General features: G+C 37.1%; 2 protein-coding genes across 6 annotated transcripts; one reads left to right on the top strand and one right to left on the bottom strand.

Annotated features, from left to right (window-relative positions):
* Nucleotides 1–394: 394 nt before the first annotated feature.
* reps1 (RALBP1 associated Eps domain containing 1) lies at nucleotides 395–18,483 on the top strand. Of its 5 annotated transcripts, none has more exons than XM_081378517.1 (20): nucleotides 395–990; nucleotides 2,609–2,732; nucleotides 5,549–5,733; nucleotides 6,431–6,587; nucleotides 6,938–7,059; nucleotides 7,391–7,556; nucleotides 7,640–7,703; nucleotides 8,254–8,408; nucleotides 9,331–9,452; nucleotides 10,685–10,765; nucleotides 11,174–11,261; nucleotides 13,104–13,202; nucleotides 13,288–13,360; nucleotides 13,543–13,673; nucleotides 13,775–13,842; nucleotides 13,954–14,127; nucleotides 15,309–15,398; nucleotides 15,479–15,627; nucleotides 15,782–15,887; nucleotides 15,984–18,483. In XM_081378517.1, exons 1-20 carry the CDS (start codon nucleotides 838–840, stop codon nucleotides 16,050–16,052), a joined length of 2,376 nt encoding a protein of 791 aa, XP_081234643.1. In that variant the 5' UTR covers nucleotides 395–837; the 3' UTR covers nucleotides 16,053–18,483. The 5 variants fall into 5 exon arrangements, with proteins under 5 accessions (XP_081234643.1, XP_081234646.1, XP_081234645.1 ...); XM_081378520.1 differs by having other exon boundaries at nucleotides 413–990; nucleotides 6,938–6,999; XM_081378519.1 differs by having other exon boundaries at nucleotides 413–990; nucleotides 10,688–10,765.
* A 590-nt stretch (nucleotides 18,484–19,073) lies between these two features.
* On the bottom strand, nucleotides 19,074–24,858 carry clu (clusterin). Its single transcript, XM_081378516.1, has 9 exons — nucleotides 24,681–24,858; nucleotides 22,737–22,858; nucleotides 22,496–22,644; nucleotides 21,285–21,455; nucleotides 20,786–21,200; nucleotides 20,061–20,201; nucleotides 19,700–19,926; nucleotides 19,442–19,617; nucleotides 19,074–19,350 (listed from the first exon to the last, which is right to left on the bottom strand). Exons 2-9 carry the CDS (start codon nucleotides 22,822–22,824, stop codon nucleotides 19,338–19,340), a joined length of 1,380 nt encoding a protein of 459 aa, XP_081234642.1. The 5' UTR covers nucleotides 22,825–22,858; nucleotides 24,681–24,858; the 3' UTR covers nucleotides 19,074–19,337.
* Nucleotides 24,859–25,892: the final 1,034 nt, after the last annotated feature.

The raw sequence follows: 25,892 nt of genomic DNA, 5'->3' as shown, positions 1-25,892 counted from the left end.
ACACACATAATGCATGTCATGCTAAATGTTATAAAGTGTATCTTCGTCTGTAAGCAAAATTATTTTAAAGTAATACACATTTCTAAAATCTGCTACAAAAAGACAACAACAAACGTAATGGAATATATTTATACACCCCTACAGATTTAATACAATACGATACAATAATACATTTTGTCTCAATTTAAGATATTATAGAAAATGTATTAAGTTAAATCATAATAATTAATTATGATTGAGGATTTCATTATACTTATTCCCAATATATTTAAGAAACAAAATAAGCAAACAAAACATGGTTTAGATTAGCCGAATTTGCTTTTTGATATGAAGCAGCAGATTTTTTAAACACGATAGCTGACGGCACATCTGTGACGCCACACTCCATCCGGGTCCTCCGCGCCTGGGCCATGACGTCACGGGGTCCAGGAATGGCGGCGCTGTCTGCAGAGGGAAGCAGTCCGAAGAGCCCGAAACTTTCTTCCTAACATCATTCAGCGGCTACACGAGCTCCACTGTTCCACCGACGGCCATATCCAGCTCTTAAAGAGCCAGCGCAACAGCGGAACCCAGTCTCGACGTTGTTACCGCTTAATTCTAACGTCCCAGGCTCTATTAGTTTGGTTGACTTTGCGAGGGCCAAAAGACAAGAGCAAAGACAGCGACTAACGGTACATAAAAACAACAAGCACCCCAAAGCATCCTCTTTCGTGTCCGTCCATTTCATAGAAGGATCTTACTTGTGTTTTGCTAGTTTTTTTGTCTCGCTCATAAACCGAAAGGCAAGACGCTGGCCCGATAAGGTGAAGCCACCAGCTGCGGTTTGATGCTGCCACGATGGAGAGTTTAACACTGAGCGATGTCGAGCAGAAATATTACTCTGAACTCTTCCTCTCCTGTGATGTCGACAACACAAAGAAAGTGGCTTCCAATGGCAAAGTTCTGGACCTCTTCCGGGCGGCCCAGCTCTCAAACGAAGTGGTGCTTCAGGTAGAGTATGCATCTAATTCAGATATGTGTGTGTGTATTAGTCAGCAGATATGTGTTGTTATGCTTATACACGTAAGTAAATCGCATTGATGACTTGAGTTCATCGTCTCAGACATGCCAAGGACTCTAATGGCTCATATGGGCGATGTCAAGAGTATTTAGACCGGAGTGATGAATCAGTCTCATTGTTGACGAGTTGCACAGATGAATTGGTGATGCATCTGTAGAGAGTTAAACTTTGTTTCCTGTTGTGCAAGTCTGTAGACTTATTAGTTGTGCCTGCTTCCTCTTTAATGTAAGCATAAATAGTATTTTCCTGCTTATGTTAAGAAATCCATAAGGTTGATGACTCTTGAAATGTGTTTTTCTCACTTGATAGGATTAATAGCAAACAAGAAGGTTTGGTGTTATGCATAATGTGTGATCCTTTATTTAAGGGATTAGACATCACTCAAACGTATTAACTCTATTACAGCTGGTCCATAACTTGTCGATAATATAAGCTTCTTTTGGGAGACCCCTTACATGGTTGATGGTTCTTGAAATGTCATAGAGATTTTTTGTATCATCATTTGGTGCTTATTAGCTAACACCCATCTGTTGGTTGGGTATTGTCACAGCATGAACATTTCAAAAAATTGTGGTCTTCTTAGTCTAGTTGCTTCTAGATCTTTGGCCAAAGTTTCGTGATCGTGAAGGGGTGTGTCCATGAGTTGCTAGTGAAAATGACATTGTTATATTGTTAATGTTGTCTGAGCATCAGATTTATTGATCTGTAATACTAAAGTAATTGACAAGGGCATTTCATTGAAGGTTTACTTGTGAGATATTAGCGTTTTGTTATATGTTGTTGCTCTGATTTCTCATGTTTCATTAATTTTTATATCAATATTTAGCATTTAAGATTGAAAACTGTTAATCAGTCAAGTAGGCACAGTAATGTGTATTAAATATTTTAGGTTTTTGTTCTGAGGTAGGCTGCTATTATATTGGTGAATGTTTGGCCATACTGGACCCTTTTAGGGACCCTTGGCGGATAGAGAGATGGAGAGCAGAGACCCCTTGTTACATGTATACATTTAAGTGTTTCATTTTATGCCTGGCCTGGCCTGTAACATACACACACTACTGTTCAAAAGTTAGGGGTCAGTAATATATTTTTTTATTTTAAAGAACTATTTAATACTGTTATTCTTTAAGAATGAATTAAATTGATCAAAACACAGTAAGTACATTTATAATGTTATAAAATATTTCTTTTTCAAACAACTACTGTTCTTTTAAACTTTATATTCATCAAAGACTCCTAAGTGTATTACACTGTTTCAACACTGATAATACGATTTTTTTCTTTCTTTCTTGATCTCCAAAGCAGTGTATTAGAATGATTTTTGAAGGATCATGTGACACTGAAGACGGGAGTAACTGGAGTCATTAAAATATTAAAGTTATTTAGCTAGTTATTTTTAGTGCTTTGCTGTATATTGTATATTTATGTGCATTTACTTCATTAACTTATATTCACCTCTGGTCATGTTATTGTATGTTCACCTTTTTTTGTGTGTGTAGATGTTAAGGTCCGTTTATCTCATTGAAAGTTTTGTGTCCTTTGTCTTAGATTACTGAACTTTGTGGGGCCACACGTCTCGGTCATTTCGGTCGGAGTCAGTTCTACATTGCACTGAAGCTCATTGCTCTGGCCCAGTCTGGAATGCCCCTGCGTGTGGAGACCCTGAACAGTGGTGAGTAGCAACAAAGCTTATTTATAGCTATTTCTGCTTGTGTGTACTGTATGCACCAAATCAAAATACTATTTTAATGTGAAGTTATCGCATCCGTGTAACATTGCAGACTCTCTTTTTGCAGATGAATTCAATGTGACATTTGCTGCCCCATTACATAACAAGAATTAGACTAGAGGATAAAAATTACTTCCTTTCTGTTGCATTTGTATGTTTCTGTGAACTGTTTGTGCCTTTAAGCCAAATGCAAATGTTCCAGTTTGTTTGTTGTCTATCATGGTTGTTCTCTTTCTCTATTAGGGGTGTAACTGTTCAAATTGCTTATGGTTTAGTTTTTATCACTGTTTTGGTGTCATGGTTTCGGTACGGTTCATTAAGTATGAGCTATGTTCAGGGGAAAAAATGACTGTTTGCCACCTGTCAGATAAAAATAGTAATCAAACTAAAAGCAACAGCACAAATAAATACAATAGAGCAAAGATACAAATAAAATAAATGGTGTTTTTTAAGTTTTTCAGATCTAACAGTAGTCTTCTGGTACAGAAATTGAATAAAGTAATCAAATGTAAATAAATAACTGCATATAATCTTCAGTGAATGGAGATTAATCATTATTAAAGTTACAAAAGCTATTTAGTCAAGAGCAGTGAGGGATTTCCTTGTCTTATGTTGTTTGATTAACATTAAAAACACTTGCAGGAATATTAGGCTGCTGTCACTTTAAGACATAATGCAACGGATCCAGTACACTGATACTGAACGCATGCGTTCTATCTCTACTGTTTACATTCACTTAAGACATAACCTGCTGTGTTTGCTAGGATACTCGCCAAACCGGGTGTGTCGGACATCATTTTTGTGAGAATTTGTCTGTTCAAGCGCAAGACTTAAAAGAGAACTCATTCTTTGCTCGCTGTCTGCAAGTCTTCTTCACTGTGATTTGTTCTGGTGATTGGTTTGTATAATGATCTAAGCTAATCATATGACTGTTAGTTCTACTGTGTTAAGCACCAAAAAGGTTAAGTATATATGGCCTTTGACCTGAGCATCCTTAGGCCCCGATCACACCTAACGTGTTTTTCAGGTTCGAAAACGCGAGGTGCACAGCACTGCCCCGATCACACAGACAAGCAGTGCCCTGCGTTTTTTATCGCAACCACCACCAACACAGCTATCCTGTCAGTCAAGTAAACGTCAAATCAGCCTTTTATTAACTTTATTTACTTTCTGTTAACATTGTGGTAGTTACGGTTCGTGAAGTCGTTAAGCTCCTGGTAACCCGCGAAAGCACCACAAGTTTATCCTCCATCATCGCACTCTCCGTGCGTTCAAAGCAACTGTAGTTTTCATCACTACAACGGAAGGCCCGCCTCTCCATTCATTCGATTGGCAATGACAATTGGCACGCAATGACGTCGGGCGCTTTTTCCGCTCTGAGTTGCTTTTTTTTTCAACTGCAAAAACGCGAGGCGCAGCAGGCAATAAAACGCGAGGCGCCTGGGGCATATAAACAGTGCGCAGAATGCTCACTGCCATAGGAAAACAATCGAAAAAAGGTGCCTCTCACTGCAAAAAACGTGTTAGGTGTGTCATCTTAGTCTGCATTTCTCTGTACATTTTATGTTGAAAAAACCCATTACATAAAATATTTCTATCACACCGAATACGGCCTGTTTTATTCGTTATTTTCAACAAACCATATTCGAGATGCGTCGTCAGATTTAAAGGGTACACATCATGAAAATATAACCTTTTCCGTGTTGAAGTCCTATAATCGGGTCCCCGGTGCATCTACCAACCCAGAAAACGTGAAAAGTGACAAACCAGTTACTTTGTTTTGGTTAGCCTTTCTCTCCAAGCATGTCGAAAAATAAAGCCGATCAGATTTCGTTCCCCTTCTGACGTAGGAAGGGGATCTTATTATAATATTACCGCCCCTTAATCTGCACGTTTCCACCCACGGCGCCGCCATTTGGTTTACGCATTCGCAAGCGACAGCAGTGTAACCAGTACTAACGCAATGGCGAAAGTTCGAGCAAAGCATTCAAACTGTTCTGTCGTTGGCTGCACAGACGAGCACTGAACACTATTTGACCAAAAAATGTCACAGTTGTCTTACTAAGACCTCAGGAAACTGTGTCAGTGTATATATATGAAGAGTTCAGATGCAAAAGCCTCTAAGTGCCATCTGAAATTTTCTTCTAGAATGATAATTTTTATGTAGCTCGTATATTTAAGTTCAGTAATTTCACTTAAATGGCAATGAAAATTACCTATTAATTGCCATTTAAGTGAAATTACTGAACTTAAATAAACAAGCTTGATAAAAATGATCATTCTAGAAGAAAATTTCAGATGGCACTTAGAGGCTTTTGCATCTGAACTCTAATATATATATATATATATATATATATATATATATATATATAATATAATATAATATAATATATGCACATACCCAGTCCCAAACAGGAAGCCCTGTGCAAATGCTCTACATGAATTTTGGAAGGTTAGGCACAAGACCTTGTAAAAGAATGAGATACTGACAGTGGTATAAATAAGCAGGAAATAAGACCCGACTCATAGCCTTGAAGATACTGCAAGAACACAAAGTCACAGTCAACAGGAAATTGCTGACAGTGCCCTGGAGTTTAGATATGCTTGGGATGAACTTGGTTTCTATTGATTTCTGTTCCATTGATTTTAAAGTTAGTAATGAAAACATTCGACCTAAAAACAGTTTAGTAGTGCTGACAGTAGCTGAATATTAAATCTGGCTCTGTGTGTAAAAGTCTAATGTGGAGTTGTGTTTGCAGTCAGGGATCTGCCCCTCCCTCGCTTTGTGATGGGCAAGAACGAGCAGGAGACGAGGCACGCGGTCATGTTCGCAGACGCAGAGAATCAGGGGCACTACTTCCCTAGACCTCCAGTCCGAGTGCAAGCCAAAAAAGTGTCAGCGCACGAGATGATTCAGCCCTGTGTGCCCACTGTTGATCCTCAGGTACTACAGCATATATCCCACGTACTATCATTAAATATGTCAAAATATGAAGAAGAAAAAAACCTGTTCTTTTGGCCTTTTAGGGTGAATGTAGTCAGCTAGATCTGTCATTGTCTTATGTTGTTAATATTAATAGGACAACAATATTGACTGTTCGTTTACTTGAAAACTAAAACAATGTCTATTCATTTGGGGTCTATTAAAAAGCGGCTACTTGAGACTATACGTATAAGGCCATATGCCATTATTTTAATAAAATGTTTTAAATATCTAATATTATTATTTAACTTATATTAGCATTTAACTTAAAACATTGTAGTTAAATAATTGTATAGCCTATTGTGAAAACAAAAAATGTTATTTAAATAGAAAAAATATATATATATATATATATTTTTTTTTGTCATGAATTTCAGTCTTTGATGCTGAAAGCAAAAAATGGCACAAGATAAAACAGGAAGTTTTAAGAGGTAAAGTGTTGCAAGTTTGAAACTCACAAAGGGACGATCATTGAACTGTGCCATGGCAATTAACTCCTGGCTGCTTCATGGAGTTTCTATATGTCCTGTACTGTATGTCCTGTCTCAGATCTGTTAAATGACTACTTGTTAGCTCCACCATGTATCTTCAGTTCTGAGGCCATCTGTTTGGCCAAAAGAATTACTAAGTAATTAATTTTGTTTATCTCTGGCTCCAGCCGGACACCACATCTCCCGTAGTGTCGCCGCACCAGTCCCCTCCCACTTCGCCCCTTGCCTGGAGGAAGCACAAACGCCAGGCCAGCGGTGGAAACGTGGACAGACAGCCCTCTGTGCCAGGAGTTGTTTGGCCACCTTTTAGAGAAGCACAGCCAGGTATTCTGTTTAATAATGGCATCATTTATTATTTTGGAAACAGAATAACTTTCCTTGTCAACATTAAAAAAAATATATATTATAGATTTATTTAAATATTGTAATATAATATTTAATATTGATGTGGTAATTATCTATTAATAAAAGTTATTATAAAGTGTTGCTCTTATTTCTGTGTACCTGAGCAAGTCCTAGGCAAATCTAACTTAAAGATCAGTTTGTTATACTGGTTTAATATTAAAGGTCACAAGATGTACTAGATTCTTACTAAATGTTGATGTATAATTTGTTTAATTGAGTCAGTCCAATTTTTTTTTCTTTATCTTTCCCTTATCTGTGTCTTGTTTAAGGACCAGTAACAGGTGACGGGATGTGGTCCGCCCATTCACCCCCTCCTGTCCAAGAAACTTGGGTCAGCTTTACAGACACCCCTCCCTCCAGCACACTTCCAATGCATCCCCCCTCAGCTCAGGTAAAAGAGTGCAGGCCTCCATGTATACATTTATGTATACAATGAAGTCTGTCACCAATAGCCTGCTGGAACCAAGGCTTCTGTGGCAGAACAGATGTTTAATTTTGTGTGCACGGCAGCACAAAAGTAGACTATATTAAATATTTGCCAAAGCCCAAGTGGATGCATGTCCAGCGAATTACCAGTAATACAAGGAATTTAAAAAGGTGGTAGCTGAGCAGTTGTTTATACTGTTTAAAAAAATCTTACCAACCCCAAACTTTTAAACTGTAGTTTACATATACAGGTACTTTACAAAATCTAATTCTTATTTTTCCTTCTTCTTTTCCAGCCGGAGAGCACAACAGGAAGGACTGTGATGTCTGCAATGATCACAAATGAAATCCAAAGACAGACCAGCGGTTACGATGACCCCTGGAAAATCACAGATGAGCAAAGACAGTATTACATAAACCAGTTTAAGACCATTCAGGCAGATCTCACTGGTTTAATCCCTGGTAATTGAGACCTCATTTTGAACAGTAACTGCCTATCTGCTGAACTTACCAACCTAAAAATGCATCCGTCCTCTGTTGTTCAGGCTCTGCCGCGAAGGAATTCTTTACGAAGTCGAAACTGCCTATTCTAGAACTGTCTCACATTTGGTAAGTAGTTTTCCATTGAAGGGTTACATTGTCTTTCTCTTTGTTTATTTTGGATGACCTTGGTGTATATTGCCTTAAAGGGATAGTTCACCCAATAAGTGTCTCATCACTTACTCACCCTCATGTTGTTTTAAACCTGTATGAGTTTCTTTCTTCTGTTGAACACAAAAGAAGATATTTTGGTAACTAGACAGTTAACGGTAGCCATCGACTTCCATAGTTGCTACCATCAACTGTGTGATTACCAACATTCTTTAAAATAACTTCTTTTGTGTTCAACAGAAGAAAGAAACTCATACAGGTTTAAAACAACATGAGTGTGAGGAAATGACAAATTTTTCATTTTTGGGTGAACGATCCCTTTAAACAGATGTGTATCCAAGGACATTAGCCTACTCGAAAACTGCATATGTTAATAATCCTTGTCATTTGCATTCGATTTGTTCATGTCCTGTCTTTGAAAAAGGAAGTTGTCCCTGCCATCTGCTTCTTTGTACCTTAAAATATTCATCTTATCTGTATTGACTGACTGACCTGCTTTACCTTGCAGGGAGCTATCAGATTTTGATAAAGATGGTGCACTGACCCTGGATGAGTTTTGTGCTGCATTTCATCTCGTAGTCGCTAGGAAAAATGGTTATGACCTTCCTGAAAAGCTCCCCGAGAGCCTAATGCCAAAGCTTATTGACTTGGATGACTCAGCAGGTAAGCAGAAAAGCCTCACGCTAAACACAGCTTCAAAATTGGGCTATGTGGAGCCCTTATTTCATAACATTTCACTGATTTTTTATTTTATTTTGTATTTTTAAAGCATGGGCATGTTACATTTATTCAAAGTGACAGTAAAGACTTTACAAAAAATTATATTTCAAATAAATGCTGTTCTTTTGATCTTGTTATTCATAAAATAAAATCACGGTTTCCACAAAAACATTGAACAGTTTTCAGCATTGATGATAATAAGAAATGTTACTTGAACATTAAATCAGCATATTAGATTATCAGAAATCAGCATATGATTTCTGAAGGATCATCTGACGCTTTAATGGCTGCTGAAAAGCTTTGCCATCACAGGAATAAATTATATTTTAAAATATAAAATAATTTTATAATATTTCACCATATATTTTTTTTTTTTTCTGTAAATAAATAAATGCAGCTTAAGTGGCCATAAGAGACATCTTTCAAAAACATTTCAGAAACCTTTTAGTTGAATGTTCATTTGTTGTGTGGGTTGTCATACTCTCTTTTCTTTTACATAGACAGAGTTTAAAGTGATTTTAAATTAAGTCTAATGTAATTGGTCCAAAATCTGTATATTAAACCAAAAATATGTTACAATTATTGTGGTTTTGTCAGTTCCCGGCATTTTACTTTCATTGTGGATGGAGAACAAACTTGCTTCTAATTCCAGTATTCCAATAAAAGCTTCACAGGATGTGAGCCTGTCTCTTAGCAACAGATTCGCATATTAAAATGGAGCATAGAATATGCCCTTGGGACCCCTGGGAGTCCTTGTGAAGTTTGCTGTTTTAGATGCAAATTATTGTTCTGCTTGTTCTATTATTATGCTGAATGACTATCAGGTGTCTGCATAAAGTTTTTATTGTCTGTATGTATGTTACAGGAGTTCCAGAACCTGCTACTGAGGTTAGCTTCTCTGCTTCCCCTGTGGAAGTCACTCCAAATAAGTCTCCTTCCATGCCTTCCCTGAACCAGAACTGGCCTGAGCTCAACCAGAACAATGAGGTTTGGACTGTGGAGTACTCTTATGTACCTTACCTCTGTCACTGATATTTGTATTTCTATCTTCATTTGTCTTTATGGGAAAATAAAACTAATACACTTCTGCTTGGAAGAAAGAGGTGCTAGTGAAGCACACTTTCATCTCATCACATGTAACACTCACATGAGAATTGTCGTGACCGTTAATGCTTCACTGTGATGTTGTGAATGTGTTGTCCTTGTAGTCAAAACTGCTGACCTGAAGTCACATTTTTAAAATAAATCTTTTTAGTTTTAGATAAAACCTAGAATACTCCGTAAAGTGAAACATTTCCAAGTAAAACTAAATATTCAGTGGGGAACAATGGCAGAATTTGATTGGATTGGGGGCACTTTAAACCAAGACGATGGGCTATAATTTTGTTGTTGCCATTATTTTTCAAGGTTATGTCAAGGTTTAGGTCAGCATAAAGCTGTAATGAAAGTAGAGTAGGTTATTACATTTTGATTGAAGATGATGAAAATAAACCCAATTCTATGAAAGCCCATTTAAAAAAACTTTTTGGGTGAACTATCCCTTTAAGAAAATAGTAAATAGGGTATGTTTTGATTTTTATGCCATCTTTCAGTTCTTTTTGAAGGTGAAGTGTGTGATTTTATTGAGATATTATAATAACTGTTAAGAGATTTATAGGTTGATTTCATTTCTAAAAGAAAGTGTGAAACTGTGGCTCTGTGGAGCTTTCAAAATATATGTTTGAGCATCCCGACTGGACTTACACAGCAGTATTGGCTCAGCCAATGGCAGTGGAGTTTAGGGCTGGACTATCTGTTTCGCCAACCAATGCCAGACGGGAAGAGTGTTCAGAAAGCCTGTTTGAATAGTAATTTGTTTTGCAATTCCATTTGAAAACGCAAGTGCCGTGGAAATGACACACTTCACCTTTAATCAGGTCAATAATGTTTTGATCTACTGGATATAATTATTGGGGGTTCTTTTGATGACGGCTACCTTTTTCTACCAAACTGATCATTGTAATAAGGAAATAAAATGTGACATTCTCCCTCCCACCCAACAATTGTTTAATTGTTCCTCTGTTGACACCAGAGAATAAACTACAGTACAATGCAAGACAAATCACGGGTTTCTCCTAACAGTCAGAGGGCATACTGTTGTTGTATTATGGTCTCTGTTTGCTTGTGTGAGGAGTGGAGTGGCTCCACCTTGCTGACATGTTTCTGCTCTGTCTCTCCAGCAGTGGGAGACTTTTAGCGAACGCTCCTCAAGCTCACAAACTCTGACCCAATTTGATTCTAACATTGCACCAGCTGACCCTGTAAGTCAATCACTCAGTGCTCTTTCATGATTAATGATATTCATTAACCCAGTACTCTGTAAATTCTCTCTGAGAGCGCATGTCCTCAGGATAAATTCACAGCCACAGTGCCTTCATCAAATTATTCGTTTTTGTTTGTTTTTTTCTTTTGCTTGCTGAGCTTACAGATAATTCTTTCATGCTCTTTCTTTCATACTGTATCATGTAATCCAAGTGATATCTCTGGCTGGCTGTCCTTTGAGAGTGTTGTTCTTGAAGTCTTTTGATGTGATACAATGATTTAGTTACTCAGTGCCAGGTTCTTAACTATTCGTTGTTCTTTACGACTGAGATGACAAATCTTCGTGAAGTTGAATGGAACACAATTGTAGTTTTACGACAGCAGCAGTTGTGCTTGTTTCTTTTTAGGATACAGCAATAGTCCACCCTGTGCCCATTCGTATGACACCCAGCAAGATCCACATGCAAGAGATGGAGCTCAAGAGAACTGGAAGTGGTGCGTCCATTTACAATGCAAATTCAATAGGCACTTTTGTAAAATGTGTATGTTTTGTTCTCAATTACTTTTGGTGTATTCTCTTATCTTAATCACTATTTCTATTGCTCATACTTTTGGTTAGACATTTAGAATGAATTTTCACTTGGTGGATTAAAAAATCTCATTGGCCTGCATTGAAGAAAGTACCAAAATCCAAATCTTCCATATGACTTAGGATTGGGCTTTTTTTGACCTTAACAAGCAACCACTTAGAAACCACATAAAAACACTAAAACACCAGAACTCCTCGGCAACGCCCTAGCAACCATCCACTACACAACTGTCAGGCTGATTATGAATGTAATTTGGTTGTTACGACTTTGATTATGCTCAAACAGATAGAGTTTGTTCCAGTTGCGCTCAGTCGTTGTTTAAAGTCATGTGGTGTGCAGTCTAAAAATTCTAGTCTTAGAATTTAAAAACCAGCTGTTTGCCAGTCGTCCTCACAAAGATTTTTATTAAACATGTTTAATATTTGTGACTGACGCCGGCGACTATGCTGTGGACATGCGTCCCCTAACAAATTTTTTGAAATTTTGTCAACGACGACTTATGAAATAATACAAAAGAAACATAAGTTAACATTGTAAGTTAATTGTTTTTAGGCTATTCATTTTGTTCTGTAGATGGAAAAAAAAGTGAAACTCTATTCTGTAAAAATTCTGAATAAGCTGTGAGTTCTCTCATTTTAAAAAGAATATTAAGTAGCTGTCTAATAAAAGTAGAGTCTTTAAACAGAAAAAAATAAAATGGTACCTTATGTAGGCTATATAACTGCACTTGTTTCTGAATATGTACTAATTTAAATAGTCTAATGAATAAAACAAATCACAAACATGACATTTGTAAATTAAATAATTTATATATACACTTTAATTATATCTAATATATTTGAGAAAATATGATGAGGAGATACCGTTCCTTGATTATCTCTGCAGCTCTTCTGTCAAATGTCCCATTAAATAGTTTTGGGAACATTGTACATTTACTGTTGACTGATTAAATTAAAATCTAGAAATAACATTTTAAATGACTTCTGTTTCTGAATAAATAAAGCAGTATTTTATATTTAATTGTAACCGGTAACTTTTTAACTCTGGAATTGGAATGGAAAAATAGCCCAGTGTTTTTTGCTCAGAACCAATTCGTTTTTAAATCCTGATTTGAGAATAACAATCAGGAAATACATAATGAAATGTGTCTATAGGCGATAATTGCAAAAAGAAGACGTGAAAGAGAAACAGGACTTTTTTTATTCAAGTTATGTTTAACGTTTCATAAATGAAAACACCAGTGTTGTCTGCAGGGTTTTTCCAGTTTTTTTCTGCACAAATTGCACTGCAAATAAGTAGCGGCAGCTGTCTGTTGACATCCATGTTTGTTTTGGTACAAGATCTCGCACAGTTGAGATTGGCAGAATGTCCCGTCGTGACTCACTAATCGTTAAGTGTGTTGTTTAGTGGACTGACTCAGTCGTTAGGTTAGGTACTAACCATGAGCAATATATTTGTTACTGTATTTGTTAACTTTAGTTAAAAATACAGCTTTGTTCATATTAATTTGCAGTGCATTAACTGTTAATAAATACAACTTTTTGTATTTTAATAAGTATTAGCAAATGTTGAAATTAACAATTAATAATAAATGCTGTAGAAGTTCAGTTACGTGTTAAGTGTTACCTTAATTGCTTTAAAAAAATCTTTCTTAACACAAACTTTGAACTGTACTGTAGTTACAAAATGGAAATCTGTAATAATTTGGTTATTAAACAAATTTAGTTATTTACTCTTGTTTTAACAGATCACACACATCCAACTAGTCCGTTAATGGCGAAACCACCAGAACTTTCTGACGAGACCAAGCTAGCAGTATCTATAAAGTTTCCTGGTACCAATGTTGGTAAGTACATCTGGACTATTCAAGTATTTAATTGGCTGATCTTCTTATGTAATTCATTCGAAACCATTACCCTTACTTTCCTCAGGAGATGGCTATAGCAGCTCAGATTCATTTACATCTGATCAAGAGCCCATTTCCAATGCTGTGAACAGACAAAGGTACTTTACTTCTTGTTGTGGCACCAAATTCAGACTCACTTTGATCTGTGTTCATCTTAGTGTTTGTGTTGTCATGGCTTAAAGAAAAACTCAGATTAACATGGATTAGATTTGGAAATGATTTAGTGCTTTAGATGTGAGTTTTGCCAGCCAAAAAATACTAACAGCTCATACTTTTACAGGTCTCACTCTGGCACCTCTCCGGAAGGACTGAAGGTTGTGGCTCCGCCCCCACCTCCGCCCCGCCCCCACGCCTCTCACTCACGGTCCTCCTCTCTAGACATGAACCGAAACTTTGCTGCTGTCCCTGCAGGTATACATGCACACAAACAGTTATTAAGTAACTCATAGCTTCCTGTTTTTTGGGGTACGGTTCGTAAAAGCTGAAGTTGTCTTTTGTAATAACTTCTCCAGCAGGTTCACAGCAGCCAGGTGTAGTCGCCTTCCCCCCCGCAGTGCCTCCGAGACCACTGCCCACACAGGTACAGCCCAGTGGTTAGCAATGCTGTATAAACTGCTTTCAGACAATTAGATATCTATTTCGCTTTCTTTCTTTAAAAGAGTAATGCAATATCTAATTCTCAAATCCCCAGACATCAGTGCCACATGGTCACCGTTCAGTAGAGGGAGATGGTCTTCCAGCACATACCAGCACGTCACCCCATCAGATGCCAGAACAGCCCAACTTTGCTGACTTCAGCCAGTTCAAGGCTTTTGCTGTGGACCAGCCGGAAGATGATGGAGAGAACCCATCTGATAGTGGACAGGTACAAATGGAACCATATGTTACTTTAATGACTGATTATGATTGTTTTTTTCTGTATAAATATATGCAAAAAATGTGTATAAAACAAGTAAACAATACATTTCTTATAAAGAAACATACAAAGTTTGAGGTCAGTAAGTTTTTTTATTTTTTTATTTTATTGCTTTTGAAAGAAGTCTCTTATGCTCACTACGCCTGCATTAATTTGATCAAAAATACAGTTAAAACAGTAATATTGTGAAATATTATTACAATTTAAAATACCTGTTTTTTTATTTTAAAATGTAATTTATTCCTCTGATGGCAAAGCTGAATATTCAGCATCATTACTCCAGTCTTCAGTCTAGTGTTGTCAAAAGTACCGACTTTGGAATCGGTACCAAGTCGGTACTGAAATTGAAAAAATGTAACGCTTTGAGCGCTGTTGAACACCTTTGATTGCCCATTGTACTCACACGCTCATCAAATATGTCTGTGATTGGCTGCAATGATCAGCGCTTCAAAAACATGTTGTAAATATACATCAGTGACGTTCTTCACCGAGCGCTTGCATACACACGGGAGCGTTTGAAAGCAGGCGTCTATAGGCGGACTGGTCCGCTGATAAAAGGCTGCTTGTGCTTTCAAAAGCTCCCACTCCCATTTAAAAAAAAACAAACTTTCAAACACTTCCGTGTGCTCTCAAACGCTTCCGTGCGTTGATCATTGTAGCAATCACAGACATATCTAATGAGCACGTGAACACAATGGCCAATCAGAGTTGTTTATGATTCCGCTCAACAGCGCTCAAAGCGTCACGTTTTAAATTTCATTACCGACTTGTTACCGAAGTCGGTACTTTTGACAACACTACTTTAGTGTCCCATGATCCTTCAGAAATCATTCTAATATGCTGATTTAGTGAAACATTTCTTATTATCATCAATATTGAAAACAGTTGTGTTTTCTTATGTCTTTTCTTCTATCTTTGTATTTTCTTTTTGTGGAAAATGATATTTTTTCAAGATTTTTTTATAAATCGAAAGTTCCTCAAAGAACAGCATTTATTTGAATGTTTTGTAGTTCTTTCACTTTTGATCCATTTAATGCATCCTTGCTGAATAAAAGTATTAATACTAATATCTCACTGACTTCAGACTTTTGAACTGTAGTTTATATATTTATACATATTTATAAATACAGGCAGAAAGATGTGCAGAAGCTGCCGGGACGATGAGAACAGCAAAGAACGATGTTCAGGCAGAAGAACGAAATGCAACCACTGTCAACTCTGTAAGCCAGTCTCCTCCAACCAGTCTTTATATCGCATATTGCTTCAGCATTTATAATACTTCAATGTATGTTATCCATAGGCCAAAGTATCCACTCCATTGGCCCCACCTCCCAAACCGGTCCGTCGAAGACTGAAATCAGAAGATGAGCTCAGACCAGATGTGGAGGACCTTCCGCAAAAGTCTAACGTCATAGCCACTGTTCTAGCAACCCAGCCCTCAATTCCACGGTAAGCTCAAGGGTCAATCCACCAGGAAAGAAAACTGAATGTTTTATTTTTATTGTGGCAATATTTTCACAACAATTAATAAAAAAAATGCAATAAAAAATTCTGGATACAATGTTTGCTTGTATCCTAATGTGTGCTTCCTTTATAAAAACAGGTCTATCGGTAAGGATAAAAAGGCAATCCAGGCTTCCATTAGAAGAAACAAAGAAACGAATACAGTTTTAGCCAGACTCAACAGTGAATTACAGCAACAGTTGAAGGTATTGTGAGACGTGTTTTGAATGTGACCACAAGTTTTATAAAACATACTGTTCATAAGTGTGACGATTCGTCTTTCCCAAATTTTGTCTTCTTAGGACCTGCTAGAAGAAAGAATATCTCTTGAAGTGCAACTGGAACAGCTTAGACCTTTTTCGCATTTGTAACTGGAGTGTGCGCGTGCTTGAGATTGAATGTGTGTAATGAAAGCGTGATTACCCCTTTTTTTTTTTTCTTTTTTTTTTTTCTTTTTTTTTGAGTGGTCTGTTGGATCCTCTGGCAGGATGTCCATTTCACCCGTCTCCACTCCTCTGCTGACTGTGTGAGATGAGACAAAATCGCTGCTTACTCCAGACCGTTCTGTCTCGCACAGCCATTCAGAGGGATGGGGCCCAAGATTATTATCCGTTATGGCACTTTGATGAAACAGAAAGTATGAGTGGTTGTATATGTAATACCCCAGACATTATATTTAGTGTGTGAGGCAAGAGCCTGATGTCATGGCCGGCAAGAGGCTGTAATTCTGGTTAACATGAAGGAGACTCTTCCCCTCCTGTTCTCCAGAGTCTCGAGGCAGCTTGTCATGTTCTTCCATGTTAGGGCACCCGTGTGTGCTCAGACAATCATATGAGGCCATGCGCTGGTCCTAAAAAGGGGAGAACTGATTTTTGGGAGATCATATTATTTCAAAAGTATGCTTCAGTAAACTGATTCTGACAGGCACTTGTTAAAGGGACAGTTCATCCAAAAATGTCATTGCAAACCTGTATGACTTTTAATTTTTTTTAAGAATGTCCTGGCTGATCTTTTTCCAAATGATGAAAGTAAATGAGCTCTAGGGCTGTCAAGCTCTACAAATACAAAAGAAACACCAAAAAAGTCGTCATAAAAACTTGTGTGCTATATTTCAAAAGTTTTGTAGTTATATGATTGCTTTTCACAAGGAACAGAAGCTTATTTTCTGCTCTAGTTAAGTCATTGAGTTAAACTAATGAACTGGATCAGTCAAATTTGTGAACGATTCATTCGTTTATTTTTATTTTTATCTGGATCAACTGAATCATTAAAAGGATTCAAACTAAATCAAATGAAATGCACAGTGCTACCTCTCTTATGACAAAACGGCAAAGAGAATTACAAATAACGGCTTAAGTCTGTTCCTCAAGTAAAATCTATTTTATGGCTGAAATAATTTTGAAATATAATGCACAATTTAAATAAGCTGATACTTTAATGCTGCTTTTGTTTGTTAGCCCTCATTTACTTTTATTAAATTTAAGAGTTGAAAATTCACTTTTTTGATACACGGATGAAGGAAACTCATACGGGTTTGAACGATTTGGAGCAAATGACAGAATTATTTTTGGATGAACTAACCCTTTAATATTTCTTCCTTGCCATACCAATGGACGGCACATTGTGTGTGTTTGTTTCATGTGCACGAGAGTGAGTTTGAGGACAACCGTTACAAATGAATGGCATCAAAGGCTGTTTTATTTCCTTCTCTTAACACACTCTGTTTTGGTATAACAAAACGACCCGTTCGACCTTGTACAGTCTTTCACCCCGGGATAGCAGATGTTCCTCTCTCAGTCTCAAATGTTGGCTGTACCGCATACGGTACATCATCTGCATCATAAACTCTGTGACATCATTAGTACGTAATTGTGAGACCTGAAACAATGACTGCACTTTCTCCCCTTCGGCTTTCATTTGTCTTTTCTCGTCGCTGTTTTTGCATGTCATTCACAATCTCATTTTGTATAAAACGGCTCTTAACGATGAACCACTTGATTTGTATCTGTAACGTCTGAATTAGTGTGACGTTTGTGTTGTTACATAGATTTGCGCCATGTCTCTCATTCATTCATTTTGACTGATGTCTGTCTTTTTCTTTTACTCATCCTTAAAGCCTTACTTCCTGGTGTGCAGGTTTTCACAGTAATGTGTCCCCTATGTTAAATCAAGGTGAGCCTTTTCTCCCTGCTGTTCAGGCTGATTTACTGTATCAGGGGTATGTTGTATATTGTATGATACACACCTTTTGATCTCGTATGTAAATTTGCATTAATTGCTGACTAACAGCAAATATTCTATTTAATTCCTCATATAATGGCTGTGGGATCATAAATGTTTAACTGCATGGATGTGTCTCTGCAGAATGAACTAGCAGCTGTGTGATTTTTACACAAAATAAAAATGGCACAATATTTTAATAATTTCCTTTTTTGTCAAGCGCTCCAACTGTTTTCCAGTAGTCCAAAGTCACTGGGGCATTTCACAGTTTACATTACTCCAATTGTCCAATTGTTTTCTTGTTCCAAGACAGATGGACAAGCTGTGCTTTAGAGATGGGAATTATTCACTGACTCTGTTGGTTGCATCACAGGTCATTAATTCGTTCGGTTCATTTGAGAATGAAACCAGTGACTGAGTGAGCCATTGAATCATTCACTTCAATCTTTGATTCATTCAAAAACTGCTATGTTTGTGTTGTACGGAAACCCAATGTTTTTTTTTTTTTTGGTGGAGCAAAACCAAATTAACTTATTGTGTCTAAAATGTAAGTAACTCGTCACTAAAGTAATATGTCACTCGAAGTCATGCTGTTGGTCTTGCTTAATAATTATACAAAAAACATACAAATTACATGGTTCCAGTCTTCCGATCTGATTGGACAAGAGTGCCGATACACAATGGTCTGAAACCACATTTATGTCCATTTTAAACCTAAATGGTTTAGGATAAGAATATATAGAACAGCAGTCATGCTCATCTGATTTTTCGTATATATTATTGAAATTGAAGAGTACTATTCTTAATATTAACATATTCTTTTAGTTTTCATCCAGATGAGGGTGAAGTTGAATGCTAATCATTTGAAGTTGTGCTATCATTGAAAAATTAGAGCAGAAGAGTAAATGCAGAACAGCGCATAATTATTATTTTTTTTTAGTGCAATTAATCCTAGGCAATGAATTACTAAAGTCCTCTCAGAAAAGATGTGTCTTCAGCCTTGTTTTTAAGGTTTCATTGGATTCTGCTGTTTGGATGGAAGTTGGAAGTTCCAGCATGGGAGGAAAGTGAATGAATGTTATAGGAGGTGACCTTTTACTCTTATTAACATATGGAAACTGCTATCCTGGCAATTTTACACCACCTTTTAGCTCATTAAGAGATGAAGAAAATCTGAAATTTTGTGTTTTATTGATATTTGTCAATGTACAGTTGATTATATGTTCGTAAGCACTTTTTCTATTCAATCTCTGTAGGGTCTCTGAACGTTAAATAGGATGAGACAGAAGGAATAATGCTAGACAACAGAAATCCAGCTACATGAGCACAGCATCTGTCAATATTAATATAGCAGTAATTCATAAGGATCTTCTCAAGTGCTTTTCAGAGAAAAGATATGATCATCTTCACTGGAAAGTACCCGCCCTCCAAAACGTTTAGTTTGTGACCCTGGAGAAGAAAGCATTAATGGTTTTGATAATTATTTAATCATGTAAGTTTTAAAATGAACCGAAATGGAAATATTGCTGTAATAACTCACACAGTGTTCTGTTTGTAATGGTCCAAAGCCTCCTGCGCCACCACCTCAGAGAATTTTGGGTCGCTCCAGGGAATGTCTCCTGGCACTGTGAAGCTCATATCTGGCCCGTCAAAGAGTCTGACTGACACTTTAGTGTCAGCTGGATCCTCTACATTATCTGAGCCTTTTGACATCACCTGCACATAAAATGTTGGTGATTGAGTGATGTGCATAGTGAAAGGGGTTACAGTGGGTCTGAATCACATAATTAGGACCTACTGCTTGTATTTTAAAGAAGCCATCCTCATTTTTGGTGTGGTTAGCTAGAGAAGACACCCAACCGAATTGCTTGTTGAACAGGTCCAGCACACTAGAGGTGTTGAACATCTTCTCTTCGAATCGCTTTAGCAGATTGTTGTACTCCTGGGTGAACGTCTCAGCCCTGGCAAGAGCCTTCTCCAGCTCCTCCTTCACGAGGCCTTCCAGAGGCTTCTTTCCAGAACAGTCTGAGGAAGAGAACAAGGCCCTAATTGTTAGATGACTGTGATTTCTCTTAATATCCCAAACTGGGACCAAAATATTGTAAGTTCTGTGTTGGATTATATAACATGAAATCAAGGCATTTTAATATTGCACTTACCAATATGCTGGATCTCTTTACATTTCTCACACTCCTCCTTTAGTTTAATGCAGCCAGCCGAATTGCGGCGAATTTCCCTGCAGGTCATCTTATCATTTCCAAATGGTTTAGATATAATAACGTCCTCGTTTACTCTCCCATCTGTGAATACAGGTTTACAAATGAAATGCATCTGGAGTATAAGCAGTCTGTAAGTAAACATAGTTTTGTAAGCACTATTTTATGCTATCATATCATAGGATATTGTAGGGTGCATTGGCATATTGCCACAATTGCAAACAGTGGAAGTCAATAGGAAAAGAATCTGTTTGGTCATAACATTCTTTAAAATATCATCTTTTGTGTTCCGCAGAAAAACAGAAAGTCACATGCTCCTTCCGAAATCGCATACTGTATAGTAAGTAGTACATTTGGTTTGAAACTTACTTCACGACCGTTAAAAATTATGTTCTATATGGTATGAATGTGTGTAGAATGACAGCTTTAGCTTACTGTTTTTCGAATACTATGCGTTCAGACATACTACTCTTTTGGCATACTGTTTTTCGCATAATATATATAGTAAAGAAAGTATTTGATTTCAGACACACCGATACAGTTTAGCAATGGCACAAGGGTGAGTAAATGACAGAATACTTTTTTTTGGGGGGTGAACTACCCCTTTAAGTGTGACCTTTAACAATGTATGTGTTGTTACATCAAGACTTGTTGATTCTGAAATTTACCTTCGGTGGGGAAATCCACATCACTTCCCATGTAGGGCCCGAATGACTCAAACATGTTTCTTGCCATCTCCATCATGGGGCGGAACATGCTGTGGAAGCTGTGGAACTCCGGGTCATGCAAGGGGGACCTGTAGATACGAGCGAACCGGCTGGTCGCTGCGTCCTGTCTGCCGAATATGCTGGGCATTCGGAATGGACTGGGGAAAAAGCCGGGCTGTTGGAAGGCATGCATGTGGTCAAACACCCTCATGCTGTCCGTGAAGATGTTGTCTACTCCATCGGCAACCTCTGTGTACCGTTCCTCCAGGTCCTGGAAGCGCCTGGTCTGCTGCTGGTCCTCATCCACCAGGGTCTCAATGTTCTGCCCATTTATCCAAATGGAGATGGGAGAGGTCCTGTTCAAAACCTCCTCCAGCTGAAGACAGAAAAAGAGAGGGATGGATACTAACACCAGGATGAGGTCAGGATTATTGCAGGGATGTTTGTGCAGACGTCTCACCTGTCGTCCCACCAGGCCAGCTCCACTGCTGCAGGTGCGCGAGTAATACTTCACACAGGTTTTTCTCAAGCAGGGCTTGCACTCCTCCCACAGAGCCTGCATGGTTTCATTACACATGCTCTGTTCCTCACTTAGCTTCTCCTCCATCTCTTTAGCCATCTTCAGAGCAGTCTTTATAATGGAATAGCACAAGAAAAAAAAAAAAAGAATAAAACATGATATATATTATAAAAAGTGACTATGACTGCAGGGGCTCAAGAAAATATTTTGACACTTAAGTAACACTTGAAAATGTACGAATGCCATTACATTATATAAGTACACTTTACAATATGTGTTCACATTAGTTAATGCATTGGTATCATGAAGTAACAATGATCAATTTTTATTAGCATGTATTGATCTAGGTTAATGGTAATTTATACAACTTGACATGTTAACAATGCATTACCTATATACAGTATATGTGTATATATATATATATATATATATACTGTATATAGGTTATGTACTGTATTTAATATACATCAAACATCTCAGAATTTATTGATCTAGGTTAAAAATAATACTTAAAATATACTTTTGTTCATTGTTAATTAATAATTACCTAATGTTAATTTATACAACTTGAAATCTTAATAGCATTTAGATATGTAGAATATATAATTAATCTAAATAATATTTTCTCTGCATTTATTAATCTATGTAATTGTTAATTTATCATAAATTACCTAATGTTAATTATGCAACTTGAAATATTAATGTATTACTATATGTATATTATGTAACTAATCTACATAATGTACCTATATTATTGATATAGGTTAATGGTAATTATTAATATACTATTGTTAATTGTTAATTCATAATAAATTAATATTTCAAGTTGTATAAATGAACAGTAGTTAAAAATGCATTAATATACTGTATGTAAATAATCTACATAATTTTTTCCCCTAGCATTTTTTGATCTGTTAATGGAAAGTTATAAATATATTGTTGTTCATTGTTAATTCATAATAAGTTGCCTAATGTTAGTTTATACAACTTGTATAAATTGTATTATGTACATTATTTACATTTAACCAAGATTAATAAATGCTGTATAGTTTTGTTTATTATTTCACATTAGCTACTATAAACTAATGTACTTTTTAAAATTTATAACATTGTTTATGCTTGTTCAGTTGAGTTTATTTAGGCTCTCTCACCTCTTTCTGTTGCTTGGTTTTCTCCAGTTCAGACAGAAATCTTTTGTGATCCTCTGCTGATCGCTCCATCACAGTCTTCATCTCCTTCACCCCAGTGATGGCATTTTCAATCTGCTTATCCAGGTACTTTTCACCAAGCACTGAAATCTCTGCCAAAAAGCAATAATGGTTATATTACTGTCCTGTGGTTGTTCACAACATGTCTGCACAGCATTTTTTTTTTAATCTAACACACACTTACTGCTGAGCTCCTCTTTAGTTGGAGGTAACAGACACTCTGCGGAGAGGTAGAGTAGAGAAAGCCCCAGCAGAGACCACGAGACCTTCATCTTTGGTGGCGGCTTATGTCCTGATGTACAGAAGCTGTGAACAGAGGTCAGGAAATAGTGGGTCACTCAATAGTGAAGCTTTATTTTTCAATTAAGCTGTGGTGAAAGTGACTCAGCAAGTTTATGACCATGAACAATTGCAAAGCCCACACTTTAAAAAATGCGTGTTTTGCGAGACACTGTCCTACAGACTGTGTGGACAATGAATCCACTGTATCAGTGTACCTATTTATAGGTCTGAAATAAATATTGTCAGTGTCTTTCTGTGACCTTGATGTTTCCGAGCAGAGGCCCAAACAGATTTATTGTGTCATTTTGTACTATCTTAGTCCTTTTTGAAAAGTATAAATATAATACTATTTACTCTCCCTTAAGATAGTAGTTCAGCTACAACTTGTTAAAGGGAAAATTCTACCATTTACTCGCACTCATATCATTCCTAACTGAATGCATTTCTTTCTTCTGTGGAACAAAAATGAAGATATTTTGAAAAAAGCAGTGTTTTGTCTGTACAGTGAAAGTAATGGGGTCTAATGCTAATTTGTACCCCATTGTCTTTCACTGTATGCACAAAAACAGTATCTTCTTTTGTGTTCTGCAGAAGAAAGTAAGTCACACACAGGTTTGTGTAAATGATGACTCATGTTTGGGCGAACTATCCTTTTAACCAGTATCAAACCATAAGGATTTGAAGAACACAATCAGTGGAAGTGCAGCAAACTTGTGACCCTTTGAACGTTTATATGTTCCCTTCGGTGATTACATGGATTTGAGTGCAAATCCCCTTCACTAAAGCTTTCAAAACGGTTGTTCTGGCAAAACTTAATCCTACTTTCGTGAGTTTGCAAAAATGTGTGTGATTCCAAGCTACCCTTTTCAAAACGCAGCACTTTTAATCATGTTGGACATTTCTGAACAGTAAGACAAGCCATTGGTCCTCAACAGCTGCTGCTGGATTCGTAATTCACACCAAGCAAACATCATAAAAGCTTTGACTCAGTCATGGAGATAAGTTTCCTCATTTTACTCTGGGTACGTGTACATAGAAACCCCAACTCGGCCAAGTTAAACCAGGAGCCTAGTTACATAAGAAACATGCACAGATGTTAACAGGATGAGCCAATGAATGGAAAGAAATCTTAAGGCAAATGGACTTCTCCGTAAATTAAACAGCCTTGAGGTTCCTCAAAAAGTTTTCATTTTATCTTCTTGTTCCCATTGTTTGAATTAATCTTGTCCTTGTGCCTAATCTTGTGATATTTGTTTTGGAACGAAGTTATACGTCTCTGGCGTGTGGTGTTTATAAGAAACAACGTGCATCACACAGATGGCTTGTTCTGAGTGAGGAGATTTGCTTTGTTTACTGTTATCTTGCTAGGGCACAGTGTGCATTCTGAATGCATTTGACCTTAGCTTAGTTCCCTCATCAGCTTGTGGCTGCGAGACAAATTCCTCTCTGCAATGAAAAAATCAATACAAATTCGCCTAGGGTAGACAAACTCCAACAGCCCAGACAGACTTTTTGGATGACGTTTACTACATGAGGGTGCATTGTAATTCATAAACAGCATAAATGATATGTTATGCTATCTCATGCCAAGTAAAACTGTACAAACAGAATCTTGTTTACATTTTTGCAGCAGTGGGTTATTGCTCAGTTGTATGGTAATATGCATAAATGTAGCATCAATTACAATGCAATTTTATAGTACATTAAACACTAAAAAGGTATTACATCACTGTAATCTTAATATAAAAAATGACTCGCATATATGTATATATTCTAAGATATTATATAATAATACCTATGAAACCGTAATTATATAACATTCTTTTAATGTGCTCTCTGTACTCACCCTGCTTTGATGCTTTTTCTTCCTTGCAGATGGACTGTGCCTCCTCTGGTTTGTTTATATACTGGGAGGCTGGGTGATGTTGACAACGTGATTCACGGGATGAGAATGGCTGTGGCTTTGGACGGTTCCAGAAACTATTATTCTCAACAGCAGAAGCTCTCTCTGACCAGAAGTGGGCAATATTGCACCGTTTTGCTAATCTCATTGTGCTTGTTGGGACACTGACTAAACATGAGGTTTACGGGAAAAATGGCTTCTAGAATTTACCGGAAAATACAGTATGTGGATAACTCATTACTGTCAGATAGCTCCAACTTTCAGTGGTGAATCACCTTAACATAACATCTGCTCTAACGGTGCAGAGAATAATCCGGTGAATCATTAGGAAGTAGAACACCAGTTCTGAAACTAAGTAAAAAGAAAAATATGCCGATTTTTGCAGGTTATACAAGCCTAAGTTTAATAGACACGCTCGACATTTGCCCCTATATAGTCTAGTCACCCAGGTGGCTTCATTTACGTGCTATTTATTCTGCCGGTTATGTAACATTATTACTCACTGTAATGTTAAAACAAAAAAGAAAAGGCAAAAATGTCAGTGAAACCTGCAAGACTTTCTGGAAAGACTTACTCTGAGACTTATAATGCTCACAGACATAAACATGTTATTTTGTAAGAGATTATTATGTGTGCTTTGACCAAAACATGTCCTCACTTATTCCATATTGCACATTAACATTGGGCAACAACCACAGAAAATCACTCCTGCAGTGGATGGAAACCGGTGTTTCAGTCCACTAATCACGTCATAGCTCATCAGGTAGCGTTCGTCCCCTAGTCTCAGTTCATTTGTGACAAAGCCAGAGGAACCTAAATATCAGGAAAGCACAGCTCATAATGTTCTGAAATTTAGGCAAAGGTGATTCAAAGCTTGTTTTTCACGCTGTGTGATGTTGCTCTCTGTAGGAGTGTGTTTAAACCCATACTTTCCCCTACGGCCACACAACATCTGTACAAACAACCAACACGGCCAGACAAACACTCCCTCTTTATGAATATCATGCATCTGTAAAATGTTGTCAGGTCATCCTACTCATAAAATACAATACAGTAAAAGATCTGTTCTACTCCTACACTCAGTTTTCTTTATCTAGTTAATGGTGTTTGCTAAGGTAAGCATCACTATTATTATTGTATATATATATATATATA

The sequence above is a fragment of the Scardinius erythrophthalmus genome, assembly GCF_964197995.2.
Source record: "Scardinius erythrophthalmus genome assembly, chromosome: 11".
Classification (NCBI taxonomy): domain Eukaryota; kingdom Metazoa; phylum Chordata; class Actinopteri; order Cypriniformes; family Leuciscidae; genus Scardinius; species Scardinius erythrophthalmus.
This window is presented reverse-complemented; position numbering and strand designations above follow the sequence as displayed.

What these genes read in the sequence shown, in the direction of transcription:
- reps1 (XM_081378517.1), top strand. Translation starts at nt 838, where the DNA reads ATGGAGAGTTTAACACTGAGCGATGTCGAGCAGAAATATTACTCTGAA. An exon ending in TGCCCACTGTTGATCCTCAG is followed by an intron (nt 5,734 to 6,430) that starts GTACTACAGCAT and finishes CTCTGGCTCCAG; the next exon opens with CCGGACACCACATCTCCCGT. An exon ending in ATGCAACCACTGTCAACTCT is followed by an intron (nt 15,399 to 15,478) that starts GTAAGCCAGTCT and finishes TGTTATCCATAG; the next exon opens with GCCAAAGTATCCACTCCATT.
- clu (XM_081378516.1), bottom strand. Translation starts at nt 22,824, where the DNA reads ATGAAGGTCTCGTGGTCTCTGCTGGGGCTTTCTCTACTCTACCTCTCC. An exon ending in AAACCAAGCAACAGAAAGAG is followed by an intron (nt 21,456 to 22,495) that starts GTGAGAGAGCCT and finishes TCCATTATAAAG; the next exon opens with ACTGCTCTGAAGATGGCTAA. An exon ending in GCTTCTTTAAAATACAAGCA is followed by an intron (nt 19,618 to 19,699) that starts GTAGGTCCTAAT and finishes TTTTATGTGCAG; the next exon opens with GTGATGTCAAAAGGCTCAGA.